The 19,451-nt window shown below is 38.5% G+C and overlaps 1 protein-coding gene across 1 annotated transcript in view; it reads left to right on the top strand.

Annotated features, from left to right (window-relative positions):
* The window catches only part of cntnap2a (contactin associated protein 2a), a 1,161,044-nt gene that overhangs the window by 1,059,915 nt on the left and 81,678 nt on the right, over positions 1-19,451 (top strand). Inside the window, exon 20 of the mRNA XM_028803276.2 lies at positions 18,652-18,785. Within this exon, the coding sequence (XP_028659109.1) occupies positions 18,652-18,785 (134 nt within the window). The remainder of the gene's footprint in view (positions 1-18,651; positions 18,786-19,451) is intronic.

The raw sequence follows: 19,451 nt of genomic DNA, 5'->3' as shown, positions 1-19,451 counted from the left end.
CTTGGTTAAGTGCTAGTGACTCAATTTCTCTCCATGATCTCTCCCCTCTTGACTGTACCTTTTTTAGCACAACTAGAATCACTGGTGGTGGGTTTGCTACTCTTTTGCAAAATCGTTTTAAATGTAGACTTTTTGACTGTAGATAATTTCTCCAGTTTTGAGGCTCAGCTGTTTAAAATTGATCTTACAAATTCTGTACAGTGTACAATGGTTTATAGACCTCCTGGATATAATAAGGATTTTGTTCAGGAGTTCTCAGAGTTCTTATACAATACAATACAATACAATTTATTTTTGTATAGCCCAAAATCACACAAGAAGTGCCGCAATGGGCTTTAACAGGCCCTGCCTTTTGACAGCCACAAAGCCTTGACTCTCTAAGAAGACAATGAAAAACTTCTAAAAAAAACCCTTATAGGAAAAAAAAATGGAAGACACCTTGGAAAATGCAGTTCAAAGAGAGACCTCTTACCAGGTAGGTTGGGCGTGTAGTGGGTGTCAAAAAAAGGGGGTAAATACAATACAATACACAGAACAGAACACAATTAATCCTCAATACAACATAATAGTGCAATAGAAATATTACAAATACAGAGCAGAATTCAACAGTAGATGATATCACATGATACGATTTAGATTTGTTCAAAGTCCTGGAGACATTGGACATCAAGCTTCCTCCCCCTATTGGCCATTCCACAGCTGAGTCAGTGCTGGGCCAGCCAATCCAATGAAAGAACCCCTCTACCCGAGGATTCCTGCGATCCTTTACCTTAGGCAGGTAAAACAACTTGGCAGGTGGGCAGTGGCACTAAATGCCACATTTGATAACCGAGAAAGAAAACAGAATAGGTAAGGGTTAGTAACAAATTATAACTATCATATTACTTATGTTTTAGTGCTAATAACTAACAACAGAGATGCAGTCTGTACAGTTAATCAGAAGCTCTTGTAATATGCTAAACTAAGCTGGGATTTGAAAGCTGAGACCAAAGTAGCATCTCTTATAGTAGCAGGCAGACCATTCGACAGTTTAGGGGCCCTGTAACTAAAAGCTCGACCTCCCACTGTTATTTTATTAATCCATGCATTAATCATAAGCAGTCCGGCATCCTGAGATCCTAATGAACATTCTGGTTTGTAAGTCATGATAAGTTCAGACGAATAGGCCAGACCTTGGCCATTTAAGGCTTTATATGTTAAATGGAGAATTTTGAAATCTGCCTTAAACTTAACCAAGAGCCAGTGTAAAGATTTAAAAATTGGACTTATGTGTTCGTATTTTCTTGTTCTCATAATAATTCTTGCAGCAGCAGTTTGGAGTAACTGGAAAGTGTATAAAGAACAGTTTGAACATCCAGTGAACACTGCATTGCAGTAGTCAATCCTACTAGAAATTAATTAATTTCTCAGAATCCTGCTTATTTAGAAAATGCCTTAATTTCCCAACATTTTTATGATAGAAGAAACATGATTTAGACAGCTTTGTAATGTGCACTTTAAATGACATACTAGAGTCAAAAATAATTCCTAGATTGTGGGCTGATTCAGTAAAATTAATGGTGATTCCAACTGAGTTAAATAATGACAAAATACTGCATCATTCCCTACAATAATTAACATCTCTGTTTTATCTGTGTTTGAAGACAAGTAGTTCTCATACATCCACTCCTTTAATTCACTAACACAACTAATTAAAGACAACATTGGTGAAACTTCATTTGGTCTAAACCAGGGGTCTCCAACACATTGCTCACGAGCTACCAGTACCTCGCAACCCCTTTCCAAGTAGCTCGCCAAAGGGTTAATGAATCCTACATAAATTTGAAAACTTGATTAGTCAAATTAGGGGTGGGCAATCTTTCCAAAAAATAATATCACGATCCACAATCTGAATTGTAATCTATCTATCTATTTTCAATGTGGTATACACTTAATAGAATATCCGGACTCAAGCTCATCAAGGCCTAAGTAACGCTTTATTTTAAATATCAAACAAAGTTGAATTCAGTTCTCTCGTTTGCTAGCTAAGCGAGGTTAAGGAACACACCCCAAAGCTGGTAAGTGAGTGAGGAAGGCCCCTCCCCTCGGCCCACTGTGTCTCTCTTGGATTCGTGCAAAAATAAAAATAAATCGGTACTGCAAGCGAACTATGATGCATAGCGAAATGAGAGAAGTCGCAAAATCAACCAGAATGTTCAAGCAAATTATAGGAAAAAACCCGATCTAAATCTGTTAAGTAGTTCTCTCATGAAAATCGGACAAACAGACACACGAACATTGGATTTTATGTATTACTATGGGGCTTCGCCCCCTGCTCGCTTCGCTCGCCAACCCCCGTGTTCGGTTTTCCGGATACACACTTTTAAGATTTTTTTTTCTTTGAATTGTTGCTATTTCATTAGTTTCACTTTTATTTCAGAACTTCTGTAAAAACAATATTTGTAATCTTGCCAGTCCCAATATGCTGAATCTTTTTAATGAGGTCAGGACAGGTTTCTCTGTTTGGAACAAAACAATCTATATCATCAACAGTTAATAATTTTTTTTTTACAAAATAAAAAAGTAAGTAGAGTTCTGCATTGGACTCCTGTCTGTAAAGTCGTGCTATTTTCCTCTCACAGTTCCAAAAGTACATGGGGTTACCAAGGTGATACCCCAGCTTTTGTCTAGGTTTTTGTACAAGGGCTAGACAGAACGTTTTTGACTCCTGGGGTAAATGTAGCTTTTTAAATAAGCAGACAGATAAATATATATACACTAACAAAGTAACCAATAAATGCATGTGCGGTAAACTCCGTTTTTGAAATTCTCAAGATTCTTTATTTGTCACATGCATAGTTATACAGGACAACACGCAGTGAAATGCATCCTGATCCGCTTATCAAAAACTGTGCAAAGTTAGAAGAATATCAGTTAGATTAACAAAAAGTCATAAATTGAAAGATAACAGTATAGTAGAACATAATAAATAAGTATAATTATGTGAATAAAGTAGAATTAAGTGTTAAGGTGCAATAGTGTAGTAATTATTGTGCAAAACCAAAGTTAGACTGATGCATAGTTAAATGAGGCAGTTTGTTTGTTTGCGCTACTGCGATCTTTACTTTCTTTTTTTATATTTTCTAATTTTCCTACTTTCATATCCTTTAACTTTCTCCACATGTGTATAGCGCCTTTTTTTTTTTTTTGAGCCTTTCTAATTTCACTGGTTTCATAGTCTCTAACCTGCTCTGCACGTGTTTAGCGTCAATGTTTGTAAACGTCTTTATGGAGTTCTTTGTCATTTTACTCATTGTCTTTTAATTCTGAGCCGTACAGTACAATACATAGAACAGAATAAATCCTCAATACAGTGCATCCGGAACGTATTCAAAGTGCATCACTTTTTCCACATTTTGTTATGTTACAGCCTTATTCCAAAATGGATTAAATTCATTTTTTTCCTCAGAATTCTACACACAACACCCCATAATGACAACGTGAAAAAAGTTTACTTGAGGTTTTTGCAAATTTATTAAAAATAAAAAAATTGAGAAAACACATGTACATAAATATTCACAACCTTTGCCATGAAGCTCAAAATTGAGCTCAGGTGCATCCTGTTTCCCCTGATCATCCATGAGATGTTTGTGCAGCTTAATTGGAGACCACCTGTGGTAAGTTCAGTTGATTGGACATGATTTGGAAAGGCACACACCTGTCTATATAAGGTCCCACAGTTGACTGTTCATGTCAGAGCACAAACCAAGCATGAAGTCAAAGAAATTGTCTGTAGACCTCCGAGACAGGATTGTCTCGAGGCACAAATCTGGGGAAGGTTACAGAAAAATTTCTGCTGCTTTGAAGGTCCCAATAAGCACAGTGGCCTCCTTCATCCATAAGTGGAAGAAGTTCAAAACCACCAGGACTCTTTCTAGAGCTGGCCGGCCATCTAAACTGAGCGATCGGGGGAGAAGGGCCTTAGTCAGGGAGGTGATCAAGAACCCGATGGTCACTCTGTCAGAGCTCCAGAGGTCCTCTGTGGAGAGAGGAGAACCTTCCAGAAGAACAAAACATCTCTGCAGCAATCCACCAATCAGGCCTGTATGTTAGAGTGGCCAGACGGAAGCCACTCCTTAGTAAAAGGTACATGGCATCCCGCCTGGAGTTTGCCAAAAGGCACCTGAAGGACTCTCAGACCATGAGAAAGAAAATTCTCTGGTCTGATGAGACAAAGATTGAACTCTTTGGTGTGAATGCCACATTTAGGGGAAACCTGGCACCATCCCTATAGTGAAGCATGGTGGTGGCAGCATCATGCTGTGGGGATGTTTTTCAGCGGCAGGAACTGGGAAACTAATCAGGATAAAGGGAAAGATGACTGCAGCAATGTACAGAGACATCTTGGATGAAAACATGCTCCAGAGCACACTTGACCTCAGACTGGGGCGACGGTTCATCTTTCAGCAGGACAACGACCCTAAGCACACAGCCAAGATATCAAAGGAGTGGCTTCAGGACAACTCTGTGAATGTCCTTGAGTGACCCAGCCAGAGCCCGGACTTGAATCCAATTGAACATCTCTAGAGAGATCTTAAAATGGCTGTGCACCGACGCTTCCCATCCAACCTAATGGAGCTTGAGAGGTGCTGCAAAGAGGAATGGGAGAAACTGGCCAAGGATAGGTGTGCCAGGCTTGTGGCATCATATTCAAAAAGACTTGAGACTGTAATTGCTGCCAAAGGTGCATCAACAAAGTATTGAGCAAAGGCTGTGAATGCTTATGTACATGTGATTTCTCGGTTTTTTTATTTTAATAAATTTGCAAAAACCTCAAGTAAACTTTTTTCACATTGTCATTATGGGGTGTTGTGTGTAGAGTTCTGAAGAAAAAATGAATTTAATCCATTTTGGAATAAGGCTGTAACATAACAAAATGTGGAAAAATTGATGCGCTGTGAATACTTTCCGGATGCACTGTACAATATAAAAATAAAAATCCTAGAAGTACGGAGTAGAATTTCACATTAGATGATATCACATAATATGATTTGTATTGGGCGGCACGGTGGCGCAGTGGGTAGCGCTGCTGCCTCGCAGTTGGGAGACCTGGGGACCCGGGTTCGCTTCCCGGGTCCTCCCTGCGTGGAGTTTGCATGTTCTCCCCGTGTCTGCGTGGGTTTCCTCCGGGCGCTCCGGTTTCCTCCCACAGTCCAAAGACATGCAGGTTAGGTGGATTGGCGATTCTAAAAATTGGCCCTAGTGTGTGCTTGGTGTGTGGGTGTGTTTGTGTGTGTCCTGCAGTGGGTTGGCACCCTGCCCGGGATTGGTTCCTGCCTTGTGCCCTGTGTTGGCTGGGATTGGCTCCAGCAGACCCCCGTGACCCTGTGTTCGGATTCAGCGGGTTGGAAAATGGATGGATGATTTGTATTTGTTTTAAGTCCTGGAGACCTCATTCATCAAGCTGCCTCCCCCATTTTGCCATTCCACATCTAAAATAACGCTAATCCGATGAAAGGACCCCTCATCCCCACGTCCCCATTCATCAGGGATGACTTTACCTTAGGCAGGCAATCTACAATTTAAAGAGATTGTTATTTTTTTGTGAGTTGTTACATATGCATTATTTTCACTTTAACTTTAAAAACTTTTGTAAAAGCAATACTTGTCCTTTATTTTTGGCCACGTGCCTGGTTACATCTCTTTCTTCCCAGACGTATAATACTGCTCGTGTTGTGAAGGGTGTTGCGGCTGAACGTACACTAAGGATATGCCTTTGGATCATTTGCTGTCTTTTTGCTGCTTGCTAGCTCTCGCGTGACGTTGTAAAAGCAATACCAGTCTTTTATTAATGGCCCCGGGTGTGTTTGAATTCTTTCTTGCAGGATGTATAACGCTGCAAGCCTTCCGAAGGGGTGGGGTGGGGAGGGGCAGTGTTATAGCTGCTGTCGCTCTGCCCTTCGATCTCTGTAAAGCCTGTACAGCCGCTGTCCTTTTTGCTACGGCCCTGGGACAATCTCTTGGCACCAAGTCTCATGTTTACGGTCCCCGCAAGAAGCACCATGGCAAGTCTCCTTGGTCTCGCGGGTCTTTTAAATGTCTTTCGAGATTATCACGTATCGTAGCCTTGCATTTGCTTTCCATTCCAGGATTTCCTTTTATATATCGAGAGATATATTAGTAAACCTTCAAAATAATGTGCAGTTAAAGTTTCAACAGCATTTCAGCATTTCTGGAGCTTAGTAGAGCCAGATAACTATAAGAATATTCACCAAGCAGCTCTGAAAATGTCTGCTTTGTTTGGGTCTACATACCTCTGTGAGTCTGCCTTTTCTGACATGAATGTCAATGAATGAAATCAAAGTTCAGAACAAGACTGACAGATGAACATTTAAATGACTCCATAAGAGTGAATCAAAGTGGCTACACTCCACCATACACCTCTCTTGTTGATTCCATTCAGTGCCACTCATCTGACTAACTAAAAAACACATCACACATGCAACTGGACATGTGAATACTCTTGTGAAGTGAAACAGTGACAAGTAACAAAATGACAAATAAATAAGTAATATCTGTGTATTTGTAATTGCATTGTTTTGTTTGGCATTCATGTTTTAATTCAATAGTGTGAGATACACTAGAAAAGGCATACAGACATGCAAAATGCACTTGCAGGTGAACTAAATATTTTTTTGTGATGTTTTAATGCAAAATGTAAGTTGTGGACATCAACATTTTGTAAATGTTCAGGCAAAACAAGCTTATTTAGTTTATTTGGGTTGAAATAAGTTATGAGAATAAACGTAAGAAAAAATGAGTAGCTCTCATCCGTTTTCATTTTGTAAAAGTAGCTGTCAGGGGAAAAAAGGTTGGAGACCCCTGGTCTATGCGAAAGGTATAACTGGGTGTCATCTGCATATGAGTGAAAATCAGCATTATGTTTTCTATTGACTATGGCGCTCTGCTCCCTGCTTGCTTCGCTCGCCCACCCCTGGGTTTGGTTTACCGGATATACAATTTAAAGAGATTGTTATTTTCATGGGAATTGTTACATATGCATTATTTTCACTTTTACTTTAAAACTTTTGGAAAAACAATACTTGTCCTTTATTTCTGGCCCCGGGCGTGGTTAAATCTTTCTCGCAGGACGTATAATGCTGCTCCTGTTGTGGTGTGGGCGGTTAGGGGGGGTAGGCTGATCGCACGCTAAGGAGATGCCATCGGATCATCTGCTGTCTTTCTGCTGCTACTGCTGGCGAGCTGCGTGTTCTTTTTTTTGCGCTGCACATCGATCATTTAAAAGCCTGTACAGCAGCTGTCCTTTTGCCACTTCGTGTCACTGCCACTCGCGTTGTGAAGGAGGGGCTGAACGCACTCTAAGGAGTTGCAGTCGGATCATCTACTGCCTTGTTGCTGCTGGCGAGCTGCGTTTTCTGTTTGTCTCGCTTTGCATCGATCATTTCAAAGCCTGTGAAGCAACTGTCCTTTTGCCACTTTGCATCTCTGCTACTCGCATTGTGAAGGGGCATCGGGGGTTGGGGGAGTCTGAGCTCATGTTATGGAGAAGTGGTCGGATCATCTGCTGGCTTTTTGCTGCTGCTAGCAAGCTGTGTGTTCTACTTGTTGCTTGTCATTGTTTTAAGAGCTTGGAGCACATGATGTCTGTCTGCCAAAAGCATTCCAGCAACTGCTTTATTAGATGTCCGTGAAATTGTTTTAAATGTTGTCTCACTGCCTTGTCTCGCATGACATTAAAGTGTCTCTTGCAGAACATCAAAGTGTCTCTTGCAGGACGTCAAATTGTCTTCCGAGAAGGTCACGTCTCGTCTTCTTAGTCTCCCTCCCAGGATTTTTTTTTTATAATAGAGAGATAGATTCCAGTGGAAGCATGTAAACTGAAAACAGTAAAAGTCCCAGTACTGAGCCTTGCGGGACACCATATCTCTGTGTCTTTCTGTGTGTAATGACGGAGTACTGTCAGCACATTTCTGTACGTATTGGAATCAATTTGACAAATAAGAACTAAACCAGGCAAAGATGGTGCCTGTAAGCCTAACATCATTTTCCAGCCTGTGCAGTGGAATTGATTGGTCAATGGTGTCAAATGCTGCACTTAACCCTAACAACATAATTACAGTATAGTTTCCTTCATCAGAGGATATCAGAATGTCATTTACAACACGCATTAGTGTTGTTTCTGTACTATGACCAGTGCGGAAACCAGACTGGAATTTCTCAAGTAAATTGTTATGCATAAGGTATGACTAAAGCTGATTGGTGACAACTTTTTCAAGTATTTTAGAGAGAAAGGGTAAATTTTAAATAGGTCTATAATTATTAAGTATATGTGGGTCTAGGCCTGACCTTTTAAGTAATGGTTTGATGACTGACAATTTTAGTCCATCCGGTACTATGACAAGCATTAATGAACTATTACTAATGTTAAGAATAGGCACTGCAAGAACATCCATTGCTGTTTTTGCTAGTTTTGTTGGCACCGGATCTAGGGAACAAGTAGTAGGTTTCATTTTAGAAATTAAAGTCAAGACTTCCTGCTCAGTTACTGGATTAAAATTTCTAAAGTGTTGAATGCAATGTGAGACAGGGTCTGCAAAGCCAGTATGCGGTTTGCACTGTGATGCTGAGATCTGGGATCCTATATTTTTAATTTTCTTGTTAAAAAAGTTCATAAAGTCTGTACTGCTAATATCTGTTGGTATTTTGCACTGTAGATCTGAATTCCCTTTTGTTAAATTAGCCACTGTTCTAAACAGTACCGAAGGATTTTTATTATTGCTATCTATTATTTTAGAATAGTAATCTGAGCATGCTTTAAAGAGAGCTTTTTTATATTTTTTAACACTCTCTGTCCATGCAATTTGAAAGACATGTAACTTTGTTGTTCTCGATCTCTGCCCCAGTTTTCAACACTCTAATTTAAGAGCTCGAGTGTGTTCATTAAACCAGGGAGAGTTTCTGTGTGCTTTGATCACTTTTGTTTTAAGGGGAGCCACTGCGTCCAGAGCATTTCTCAAGGCCATATTATAATGTTATGTTAGCTGATAAACTTTTTTCCATGTTATATTTGATGTTAAATGTTCTAAATGGTTTTCTACAGTTATACTTGACTTACTCTAAGCATCTATAAATTTTGAAACAGAATTACAGTCTAGATGTTGCACTGTCTTTCTTTTAATCAGTGAGTGTATTGGTAAGGGAAGAACCAAATCTTAATACATAATTCGCCTGCATCCTCACTCACTCACTCACGTCCGTCCGAAGCTGAATGCGCAGTCGCCTTCTGCGCACGTCTGAAGCCGAATGCTCAGTCGCCTTCTGTGCAGCTGCCCGAAAAACTTTACGAGACCGACATCCAACCCCAACATCGTGGCAGGTGGCGGATTTACAGCCGCAAAAATTCAAAGAGAAAGGCGACTTCCATTAAAGCTCTAGAGGCCTGAAAGGCGATTTCGACTAGAGCTTGAGGCCTAATTACGCATTCTGATTCAATTACGCATTCACTCAATACACCTATATCAGGTTTGTGGTGCTTATACTTATTACTATTCCATATTGTACTCAAACATTCATCATTCAATATTATACTATAGGCCTGGAAAATTCATCAACTAACAGTACAATCCTGTACAGTAATGAGTAAAGCGGACTACAATCATTACAAAACAACTTCTTCATTACTTATCATTTGTTCTTCATACACTGCTGACACAAACTCGTGCCCATTTCATCTTACGTTGTCGAAACGGGCTCTTTGTCTAGTAAAACATAATTAAGTAGTGATCGAAAATAACTTCATTTAATGGAGTAATATTTAAATTTTGAATTTCAGCTTTGTAAGTTACAATTAAATCTAATGTGTGGTTATGATTATGAGTTGGACCTTTGACAAATTGATAAAATACTACTGAATTTAATAGATAAGTAAAACATTTGCAAAACGTGTCAGTTTCCACATCAATGTGTACATTAAAATCCCCCATCAATACTACATGATCATAATTTATAGCCAAATCAGATAAAATGTTGCCAAATTCAGTTATGAACAATGAATATGGCCCTGGTGGTCTGTAGACTAGCACTACAATTGTGTTGGAATCTGTTTTAGTATTTAAAATGCCTCAAAGGATGTGAAGGCACCTAAATTTTTAGAAGTGATTTGCTTTTTGATATACTGTAGTGAATTATTCCAAGGCCTCCTCCTCGACCAGAATCGCTAGACTTATGAAGGAATACGTATCCATCTGGTGATGCCTCAGCTAGGGAAACAGTGTCAGATTTACTAAGCCAGGTTTCAGTGAGAAGACACAGATCAGATTTTGTACTTAATATAATATAATTTACCAAAAAAGCTTTACTTCCAAGAGAGCAAATGTTAAATAAATAGCATTTAAAACTCATACATCTTTCTGGTGATATATTTTTTGTTTACATTTGAACTAAGTTTCTATTACAGGTGCCAGTGTGGAGGGTCTGGTTTTATCTCTTGGTCTAATCATACACCTTATTTTTTGGTTATTAAGTAATTAAAGGTTTGCATCATGACTTAATATACTGGATGTCCCATAACAGGGATTATAGGCAACAGCTTCAGGAAAGTAACAGGTGGGATAAACAACAGCCTGTGATTTAAGATCACATGACTGTGGCCTGGATGGTGCTCTAATCAGTCAGCCAGGCAGTTTTGCTGCCAAATTTTGGGATAATACAAAAGATCCCCTCCAGTTAGGATAAAGACCATCTCTTTTGAAAAATCCAGGCCTTTCCCAAAAAGGGACACTAGGTTTCTAGCCAGCAGTGAAGGGAATGCAATCTGCTATAGATCACATCCTCTCTGTATAATCTTGGTAAGGGGCTAGTACAACTAAATTCCTACATTTTCTTTTACCTTTGGTGCATAGAGATGAAGTTTCTCTTTAATACCTGAGATTGCCGTAAATAAATATAATTAGTGCCGACATGCAGCAGTAAGGTAGATACTTCATCATCGGCGATGGTGTCACGCGTGGATACAATGCTGATTCTGGGAGATTTGAACATTCATATTTGTTGTCCGACAAAACCCCTGGTTAAATATTTTTTAGGTCTTGAGGACTCTTTTAATTTTACTCAGGTGGTGTCAAGTCTCACACATCAGGGAGGACATATATTGGACTTAGTTCTAACACTTGGCCTCTCTGCAAATAACCTGGAGATCTCTGACGGTGGCATTTCTGATCATTTTGAAGTTGTTTTTGAAATTATGTTTTTGTGTCCACTCATCAATTTCACTAAACCACAGCTGTTTTCGCGCAGTATAAATGCTGACACAGCGTGGCAGTTCTGTGATATTTTCTCTGACATTAATTTACCCTTAGTGTTAGAAGCCCTCTCTGAGTGTTCAGATTTTACTGATAAGCTTCTTGATCTGACTTGTAAGGATACTCTGGATCTGGTTGCACCTTTAAAGTTAAGGAGAGCCAAGGTAAAAGTCAGTGTTCAGCCATGGTTAAATAACTGCACTTGTGCTCTCAGACAGGAATGCAGGCAGGCTGAGTGGAGGTGGTAAAAGGACAAGTTGCAGGACTCTTAGGACTTCCATCGGGTTCTGAGAATTTCATATCAAGAGGCTGTGAGAGCAGCAAAATCAAATTTTTTATCTTGTCTAATTGCTAGTGCTGCCTCGAGACCTAGGGTGCTGTTTAGCACCAATATACTAATGTAATACAATATAGAATATGAAATGTACTATTCATTAACAGGTGCAATAACAATTTATGCTGCTGTCCTTTGAGCAATAATAATTTGCTGTGGTTACTTGATCACTTAACACTGTATACAACATACAGTATTTGGAATTATTTGACTTTTCTTTAAATGCTCCTTGGGGCTGTCACAAAAAGTAATTTCGTTGTGTTACACAATGACAATAAAGTGCTTGAACTTGAACTTAAATAAAATCCAAGCCATTCATTCTAGCATTACTGTACTATTCCAGGTGTTGATCACTGTGGACCGACACCAGCCCCTCAAAGGCCAGTGCACAGCAAGTTTACTTCCTTTCAAACTATTTCTTCTTCTCAGCTAGCTGATATAATCCTGCATATGAAACCTTCCAATTATCCACTAGATATCCTACCCTCATTCCTATTTAAAGATTCTTTCAGCGCCATTAGTCCAATTGTTTTGGCTATTATTAACAACTGCCTAAATCTGGTATAATGCCAGACAACTTTAAACATGGAATTGTTCAGCCTTTGCTGAAGAAGCCCACACTTGATCCTACAGTTTTTTCAAACTATATGCCTATTTCTAAGCTCCCATTTCTGCCCAATGTATGGAAAAAGTGGTTTATTTGCAGTTACTTTCATATCTGGAGGATAATAATGTATGTGATGTTTTCCAGTCTGGCTTTTAAAAACTTCATAGTACTGAATCGGCTTTGTTGAAGGTGACAAATGATATTCTATTAACTTTGGACTTGTGCTCTTCTGCAATCTTAGTCTTACTGAATCTCAGTGCAGCATTTGTCACAGTGAACCATGGAGTTCTGTTAAAATGGCTTAAAGGTAGATCTATGTCTGTTAACATAGATAGGAACTTCTCTCAGCCAGTTTCTCTCACACAAGGCATCCCACAAGGTTCTATTCTGGCTCCCCTTCTATTTTCCCTTTATCTACTCCCCTTGAGGGCCATCTTTTATAAACATGATGTTGCATATCATCTAACAAAATGGACAATACCTACTTTGTCATGCACTACCCCACAATTACAATTTAAAGTTTTATTTAGATATCTCCAGCATAACTGATGTTATAGTACTATTTACATCCTTTGAAAAGTTAAAATTACACATTCATGTAGTATCTCTAGTAGGTAACAAAGATACTCAGGATAGATTGACCAACCATGTAACTATCTAGAGCAGTGGTTTCCAAGTTCAGCCCTGGGACCCCAATGAAACTCTGTACATAGAACCAGTAGTTTTCAGCTCCCCCTCTCAAGCTCCAGCTCTAGCTCCCTCCCTACCACATTGTTGAAGATACCCTATTATTTAGCTTTGAGATAAAAAATTAGTTGTCCCAAATTATTTTCTAGCATTTGTATTCTTTCTGTTGCTCTTATATTTTAGAAGTCCATCCATTCATTTAGTAAAATCATTTAATCCAGTTTTTGGGCTGCTGAGACCTGGAGTCTGGAACAATGATGAGTAAGCATGAATCTACCTTAATGGGACACTAGTCTGACACAGGACACATGTACATAAGTAAAGACATTTTAAAGTCATCATTCAAGCAATATGGTACATTTTTGGAATATGTGAGTTAAAATAAAACAATGGATCAGGATGTAAACCCAGCCTCCTCTCTCTGTGAAGCATCAATATTTATCACTTCACCAAAAAATGTGAACTTTACCCAATACAAGAGTGCTGCTTCTGGTAAGAAAGGCATTGGAAACATGAAGGCAGACTTAGTATGTTAAAAACATAAACAAAATGTACAGTATATTCACATCTCCAAAAACAATTTCTATCACTTTATTGCCAGGCTATGAAACTGCCTCTGGAGGTACATAGTGAGTTCATGTTTCAAACTAGTCCTTCTTTAATTTTACAGATAGGTCTACAGCAAACAGCAAAGTATTAAGGAGCTTTATCTGATTTCACACAAACTGTTTCTGTTTTCTTTGAAACAGTTTTAACTTTTATTCATCTACATTACAATTACACTAAGAACCACTTCCTCCACCTTATGAAATGTAATAATGTGTCTTCTTAATATTCAAGCTACAAAAAACTTGTTTATTCATTAACGTCAAGCATTTAAACAAACTTTTTGCCAGCCTGTTTGATTACTATTAGTTACTATACATTCAAAACATGGATGAAGGCATAGTTATTATAACCATAAATATAGAAAATTCTTAATGTGGTATTTTGGCTTTCATTTGAGAGCATGTTTAAAAATCATGTTTTTGTCATATAAACTTTTGTCATACAGTATAAACTTAATCCTTCACCTCATCAATCCCTTATCTTACCTAACCTATTAATGTATAGTGTAAACCATGATCACAAAGTGCCAGTGTTTTTAAAATTCACTGAATACATAAAACTGCTGTGTGAGACACATACTTTTATTTACCTCCCAATACAAGAGAATGCCATTGGTTTCAATAGTTAATCCAAAGCTGAAAGTTCATTGATTAGCACAGCATACTATTGTTAGAACTACTGGTAAAAATGTTCATATGGATTTGGAGTATTATTGACAGTGTTTTTCTTTGGCTATTACCAAGCCTTCCCTATTGCCTTCTTGAAGTGCTATAGTTCCCATTGCCTTTACTGCCCCCCTGATTGTTTGTTCCAACTTTGGAATGGGACATTGGGAATTATGTGTTAAGAACCAGTTTGGGGCCTTATGTTTTACCAGGTCTGAACAATTCATGGCACTGCAGTGTACCATGGAATGCAAAGGCTGGGCTGAAGGAAAAGTTTAATGCCCTATTGACAATGATCCCAAACATTAATTTTTTATGAAGTCTGTAGTCATATGGCCCTAGCTTCAATTTTTCTTATCATAATATTAACATTTTTTACATTTAGATACTTTAAGAACCCGTATTTTAAAACTCTAAAGATAAGTATATATTACTTTCTGTATATTTGCATGATCTTTTTGTGTGCAGCATTGTTTGTTTTTCATTTTTTTAACTTTTCTATATTCAAAATCATATAAGCTATTGTTTTAGTTTACTCCTCTGTAAAATATTAAAGTGAAAACCTGTTTACTTAGACTCCTATTTTAACTAAACATGCAGTTATTTGTGCTTAATATATATATGTGTCAATCCGATGATACAATAAACAGACTAAATTTGAAAGGAAAAATTTTAAACATCCATAAAACAACCATAAGACACCACCTAAATAAACAAAGAATTAACTTAGAATTGTATCATAAAGGTAACCATTACCAAAGAGAAAATACAGATGTGAACTTAAGGCTTAAGAGGCTTAAAGGAAGAATCCACTGCACTTCAGTAACTTTTCCACTTTTGTTATTATTAGCAAGCAACTGCTTGAGCTGAAACAACCAAGATCAACATCACTCAATGCAAAAAAGGCTTAGAATAGAATTGAACAGCTCTGCTTATATGCTGTGGTGATCCTGCTGCCTCATAGTTATTAGAATGGTCTTGAATCTTGGCCTGATTATTTTTTGACTTCCACTGTGAGTTTTTCTACTGGAACACTAGTTTTCTTTCCATATACCAAAGATGTGCAGCTTAGGTTCTTCGGTAACTCTAAACTGAAAGATATAACTAGCTTAATTGCAGTGTAGTGAGAAATCAGTTGATATTAGTAATTTTTCATATGTCCTGATTGTCAGTCATTCTGAAAATGGCATATATTTATCATCACTTAAAGACAAAATGTTAAAAATATAATAAAGTGACCTTCTGGATTTAGTATTTTGTAATAAGCAGGATAGAATTGAGGGTGTAGAGGTGATTGAACCACTAGGGTCAAGTGACCATAATGTAATACAATTCTCAGTATTTTGTAAGAGTGCAGATGCAAAGACTAAAATTGTTAAGTTGAACTTTGGTAGGGCTAATTTTGAGCAGATGCGACAAAGTCTAAGTAGGATACACTGGGATAAGATTTTAAGTGTGGAGACAGTTGAGGAGCAGTGGAACAGGTTTAAAAATGTTTTACATGTAATGCAGGACAGATACATCCCTAAATTTGGAATTAATAGGAAACGAAAAAAAACTCCACGGTGGATTAATAAAGATTTAAAAAAGAAGTTGCAAAGGAAAAAACTGCTTTATAAGGCATATAAGACTAATCACTGCAAAGTGAATTGTAGAGCGTATGAGAACATGAGGGCAACCATTAAGAAGGATATCAGGAAGGCTAAAAGACAGTTGGAGAGGAAATTAGCAGATAAGGTGAAAGAAGACCCTAAGAGATTCTTTCAGTATTTTAGTAGTAAAAGAACAGTCAAGGAGGAGGTCAAGTGCATCAGGAATAGTAAAGGGGAATTAAAAGATACAGACAGTGAAATAGCGGATGCATTAAACTTACATTTTTCTGAGGTGTTTACAAGTGAGCAAGTGGATAACCTCCCAGAGGTAACAGGGACTACTAAGGAGGTACTGAGGGATTTGGAAATTGTAGAGGGAGAAGTACTGCTCAGATTAAATAAGCTGAAATCGAACAAATCACCAGGACCAGATAATATTTATCCTCATGTTCTTAAGGAGGCTAGTGAGTACATATATAAACCCTTGACGCATATTTTTAGGAAGTCACTGCGCACTGGAGAGATTCCGAAGGACTGGAAAATGGCAAATATCATCCCGAGCAGCACCTGGCAAGGACAGGAGTTATTCTAAGCAGTCAGCATGGGTTCAGAAAAGGGAGGTTGTGTTTTACTAACATGCTGGAATTCTATGAGGAGGCAACAAAAGGATACGATCAAAGTGGAGCTTATGATATTATTTATCTGGACTTTCAGAAAGCATTTGATAAGGTGCCACATGAGAGGTTGGGCATCAAATTAAAAGAGGTGGGAGTTCAGGGTGATGTTTGTAGATGGGTGCAGAATTGGCTCAGACACAGGAAGCAGAGGGTGATGGTGCGAGGAACCTCATCAGAACTGGCTGATGTTAAGAGTGATGTTCCACAGGGGTCAGTGCTAGGGCCGCTGCTATTTTTAATATATATAAATGATTTAGATAGTAATACAGTAATCCCTCCTCCATCGCGGGGGTTGCGTTCCAGAGCCACCCACGAAATAAGAAAATCCGCGAAGTAGAAACCATATGTTTATATGGTTATTTTTATATTGTCATGCTTGGGTCACAGATTTGCGCAGAAACACAGGAGGTTGTAGAGAGACAGGAACGTTATTCAAACACTGCAAACAAACATTTGTCTCTTTTTCAAAAGTTTAAACTGTGCTCCATGACAAGACAGAGATGACAGTTCAGTCTCACAATTAAAAGAATGCAAACATATCTTCCTCTTCAAAGGAGCAAACAAATCAATAGGGCTGTTTGCTTTTAAGTATGTGAAGCACCGCGGCACAAAGCTGTTGAAGGTGGCAGCTCACACCCCCTCCGTCAGGAGCAGAGAGAGAGAGAGAGAGACAGATAAAAAAATCAATACGTGCCCTGCGTGCTTTTAAGTATGCGAAGCACTGTGCAGCATGTCACTTCACGAAGCAGCTGCACAGAAGGTAGCCAACGTGAAGATAATCTTTCAGCATTTTTAGACGAGCGTCCGTATTGTCTAGGTGTGTGAACAGCCCCCCTGCTCAATCCCCCTATGTCAGGATCAGAAAAAGTCAGCGCAAGAGAGAGAGAGAGAGAAAAGTAAGCTGGGTAGCTTCTCAGCCATCTGCCAATAGCGTCCCTTGTATGAAATCAACTGGGCAAACCAACTGAGGAAGCATGTACCAGAAATTAAAAGACCCATTGTCCGCAGAAATCCGCGAACCAGCAAAAAATCCGCGATATATATTTAAATATGCTTACATATAAAATCCGCGATAGAGTGAAGCCGCGAAAGGCGAAGCGCGATATAGCGAGGGATCACTGTATAAGTAACAAGCTGATTAAGTTTGCAGATGATACCAAGATAGGTGGATTAGCAGATAATTTGGAATCCGTTATATCATTACAGAAGGACCTGGATAGCATACAGGCTTGGGCAGATTTGTGGCAGATGAAATTTAATGTCAGTAAATGTAAAGTATTGCACATTGGAAGTAAAAATGTTAGGTTTGAATACACAATGGGCGGTCGGAAAATCGAGAGTACACCTTATGAGAAGGATTTAGGAGTCATAGTGGATTCTAAGCTATCGACTTCCCGACAGTGTTCAGAAGCCATTAAGAAGGCTAACAGAATGTTAGGATATATAGCACGATGTGTGGAGTACAAGTCCAAGGAGGTTATGCTCAACCTTTATAATGCACTGGTGAGGCCTTATCTTGAGTACTGTGTGCAGTTTTGGTCTCCAGGCTACAAAAAGGACATAGCAGCGCTAGAAAAGGTCCAGAGAAGAGCGACTAGGCTGATTCCAGGGCTACGGGGGTTGAATTATGAGGAAAGATTAAAAGAGCTGAGACTATACAGTTTAAGCAAAAGAAGATTAAGAGGTGACATGATTGAAGTGTTTAAAATTATGCAGGGAATTAGTGCAGTGGATCGAGATTGTTATTTTAAAATGAGTTCATCAAGAACACAGGGACACAGTTGGAAACTTGTTAAGGGTAAATTTCGCACAAACATTATTCTTTACACAAAGAACGATAGAAACTTGGAATAAGCTACCAAGTAGTGTGGTAGACAGTAAGACGTTAGGGTCTTTCAAAACTCGACTTGATGTTTTCTTGGAAGAAATAAGTGGATAGTACTGGCGAGCTTTGTTGGGCTGAATGGCCTGTTCTCGTCTAGAGTGTTCTAATGTTCTAATGTTCTATAATACAATTATAGTAACTCCCCTTTTTGTTTCTCATTTTAGCTTGTATTTTATATTTGTTACTAGGTATAGGAACTTCACTTTTTATTTTCTTTTATAATTACAGAGTGTAAAGGAGATTTCATTTACAAGTTGAAATGTTTTTTAAAAGCAACTTTATGATTTTCTAACAGGAACTCTGCAAATCCGCTACAATTTGGGAGGTATGAAAGAAGCTTTCAAGATAGACCTTGACCACAGAAATGTGGCTAATGGACAGCCTCACAGTCTCAACATTTCCAGACATAAACGAGACATCCAACTACAGGTAAAAGTCATGTGTTAAGCAAATAGGTTACTTATTACAAATATTAATTTTTTGAACCAGCTGTCATGGAAACCCACCAAGCATGGCCGGGCTTAAAAAAGAAACCAGCTCACACCCACTCATACAGATCCATGTTAGGGTTGCTGTTCTTCCTCTGTTCAGTTAAAACAAGAATGACACTTGTCAAAGTCATCTGTGTGTTCTTAGATGGCTTATGAGTCTATTCTTAGATTCATAGATCTTGGAATTGTGGTGACATTGTGTTCCATTTGGGAGCCACTTCTACACATGTGGATTCTCCTCACTATATCTTGTCCACCTACTCAAAAATGTGACCAGCCTTAAAGAAAAGAATTACCTGATGAATCATGTGCTACCATAAGGACACTTCATGGTCAAGGCTTCCTTGACAGTTATGTTTCTCTAATCTTTGACAATGTAGGCCTTGTCAACTTGGGTTCTAGAGCTCAGCTGTAAGGAGAAAACTTGCTTGAAGACAGTAGTTGGCTAATTCTGATGCAGTGGTTCTTATATATATAATATATCTAATTATAATCCTCTATTTATTATTAGATTTAAGAACAATGGAACTGGTGAAGCAGTCCCCTAGTTGGCAAATATTCTAAACGCAACACCGATGAAATTTCTTAATAGCATTTTGGTAAC

This window comes from Erpetoichthys calabaricus, chromosome 6 (assembly GCF_900747795.2).
Source record: "Erpetoichthys calabaricus chromosome 6, fErpCal1.3, whole genome shotgun sequence".
Taxonomy (NCBI): domain Eukaryota; kingdom Metazoa; phylum Chordata; class Cladistia; order Polypteriformes; family Polypteridae; genus Erpetoichthys; species Erpetoichthys calabaricus.
Note: the sequence above shows the minus strand (reverse complement) of the source record. Positions and strands in the feature narration are given on the sequence as shown.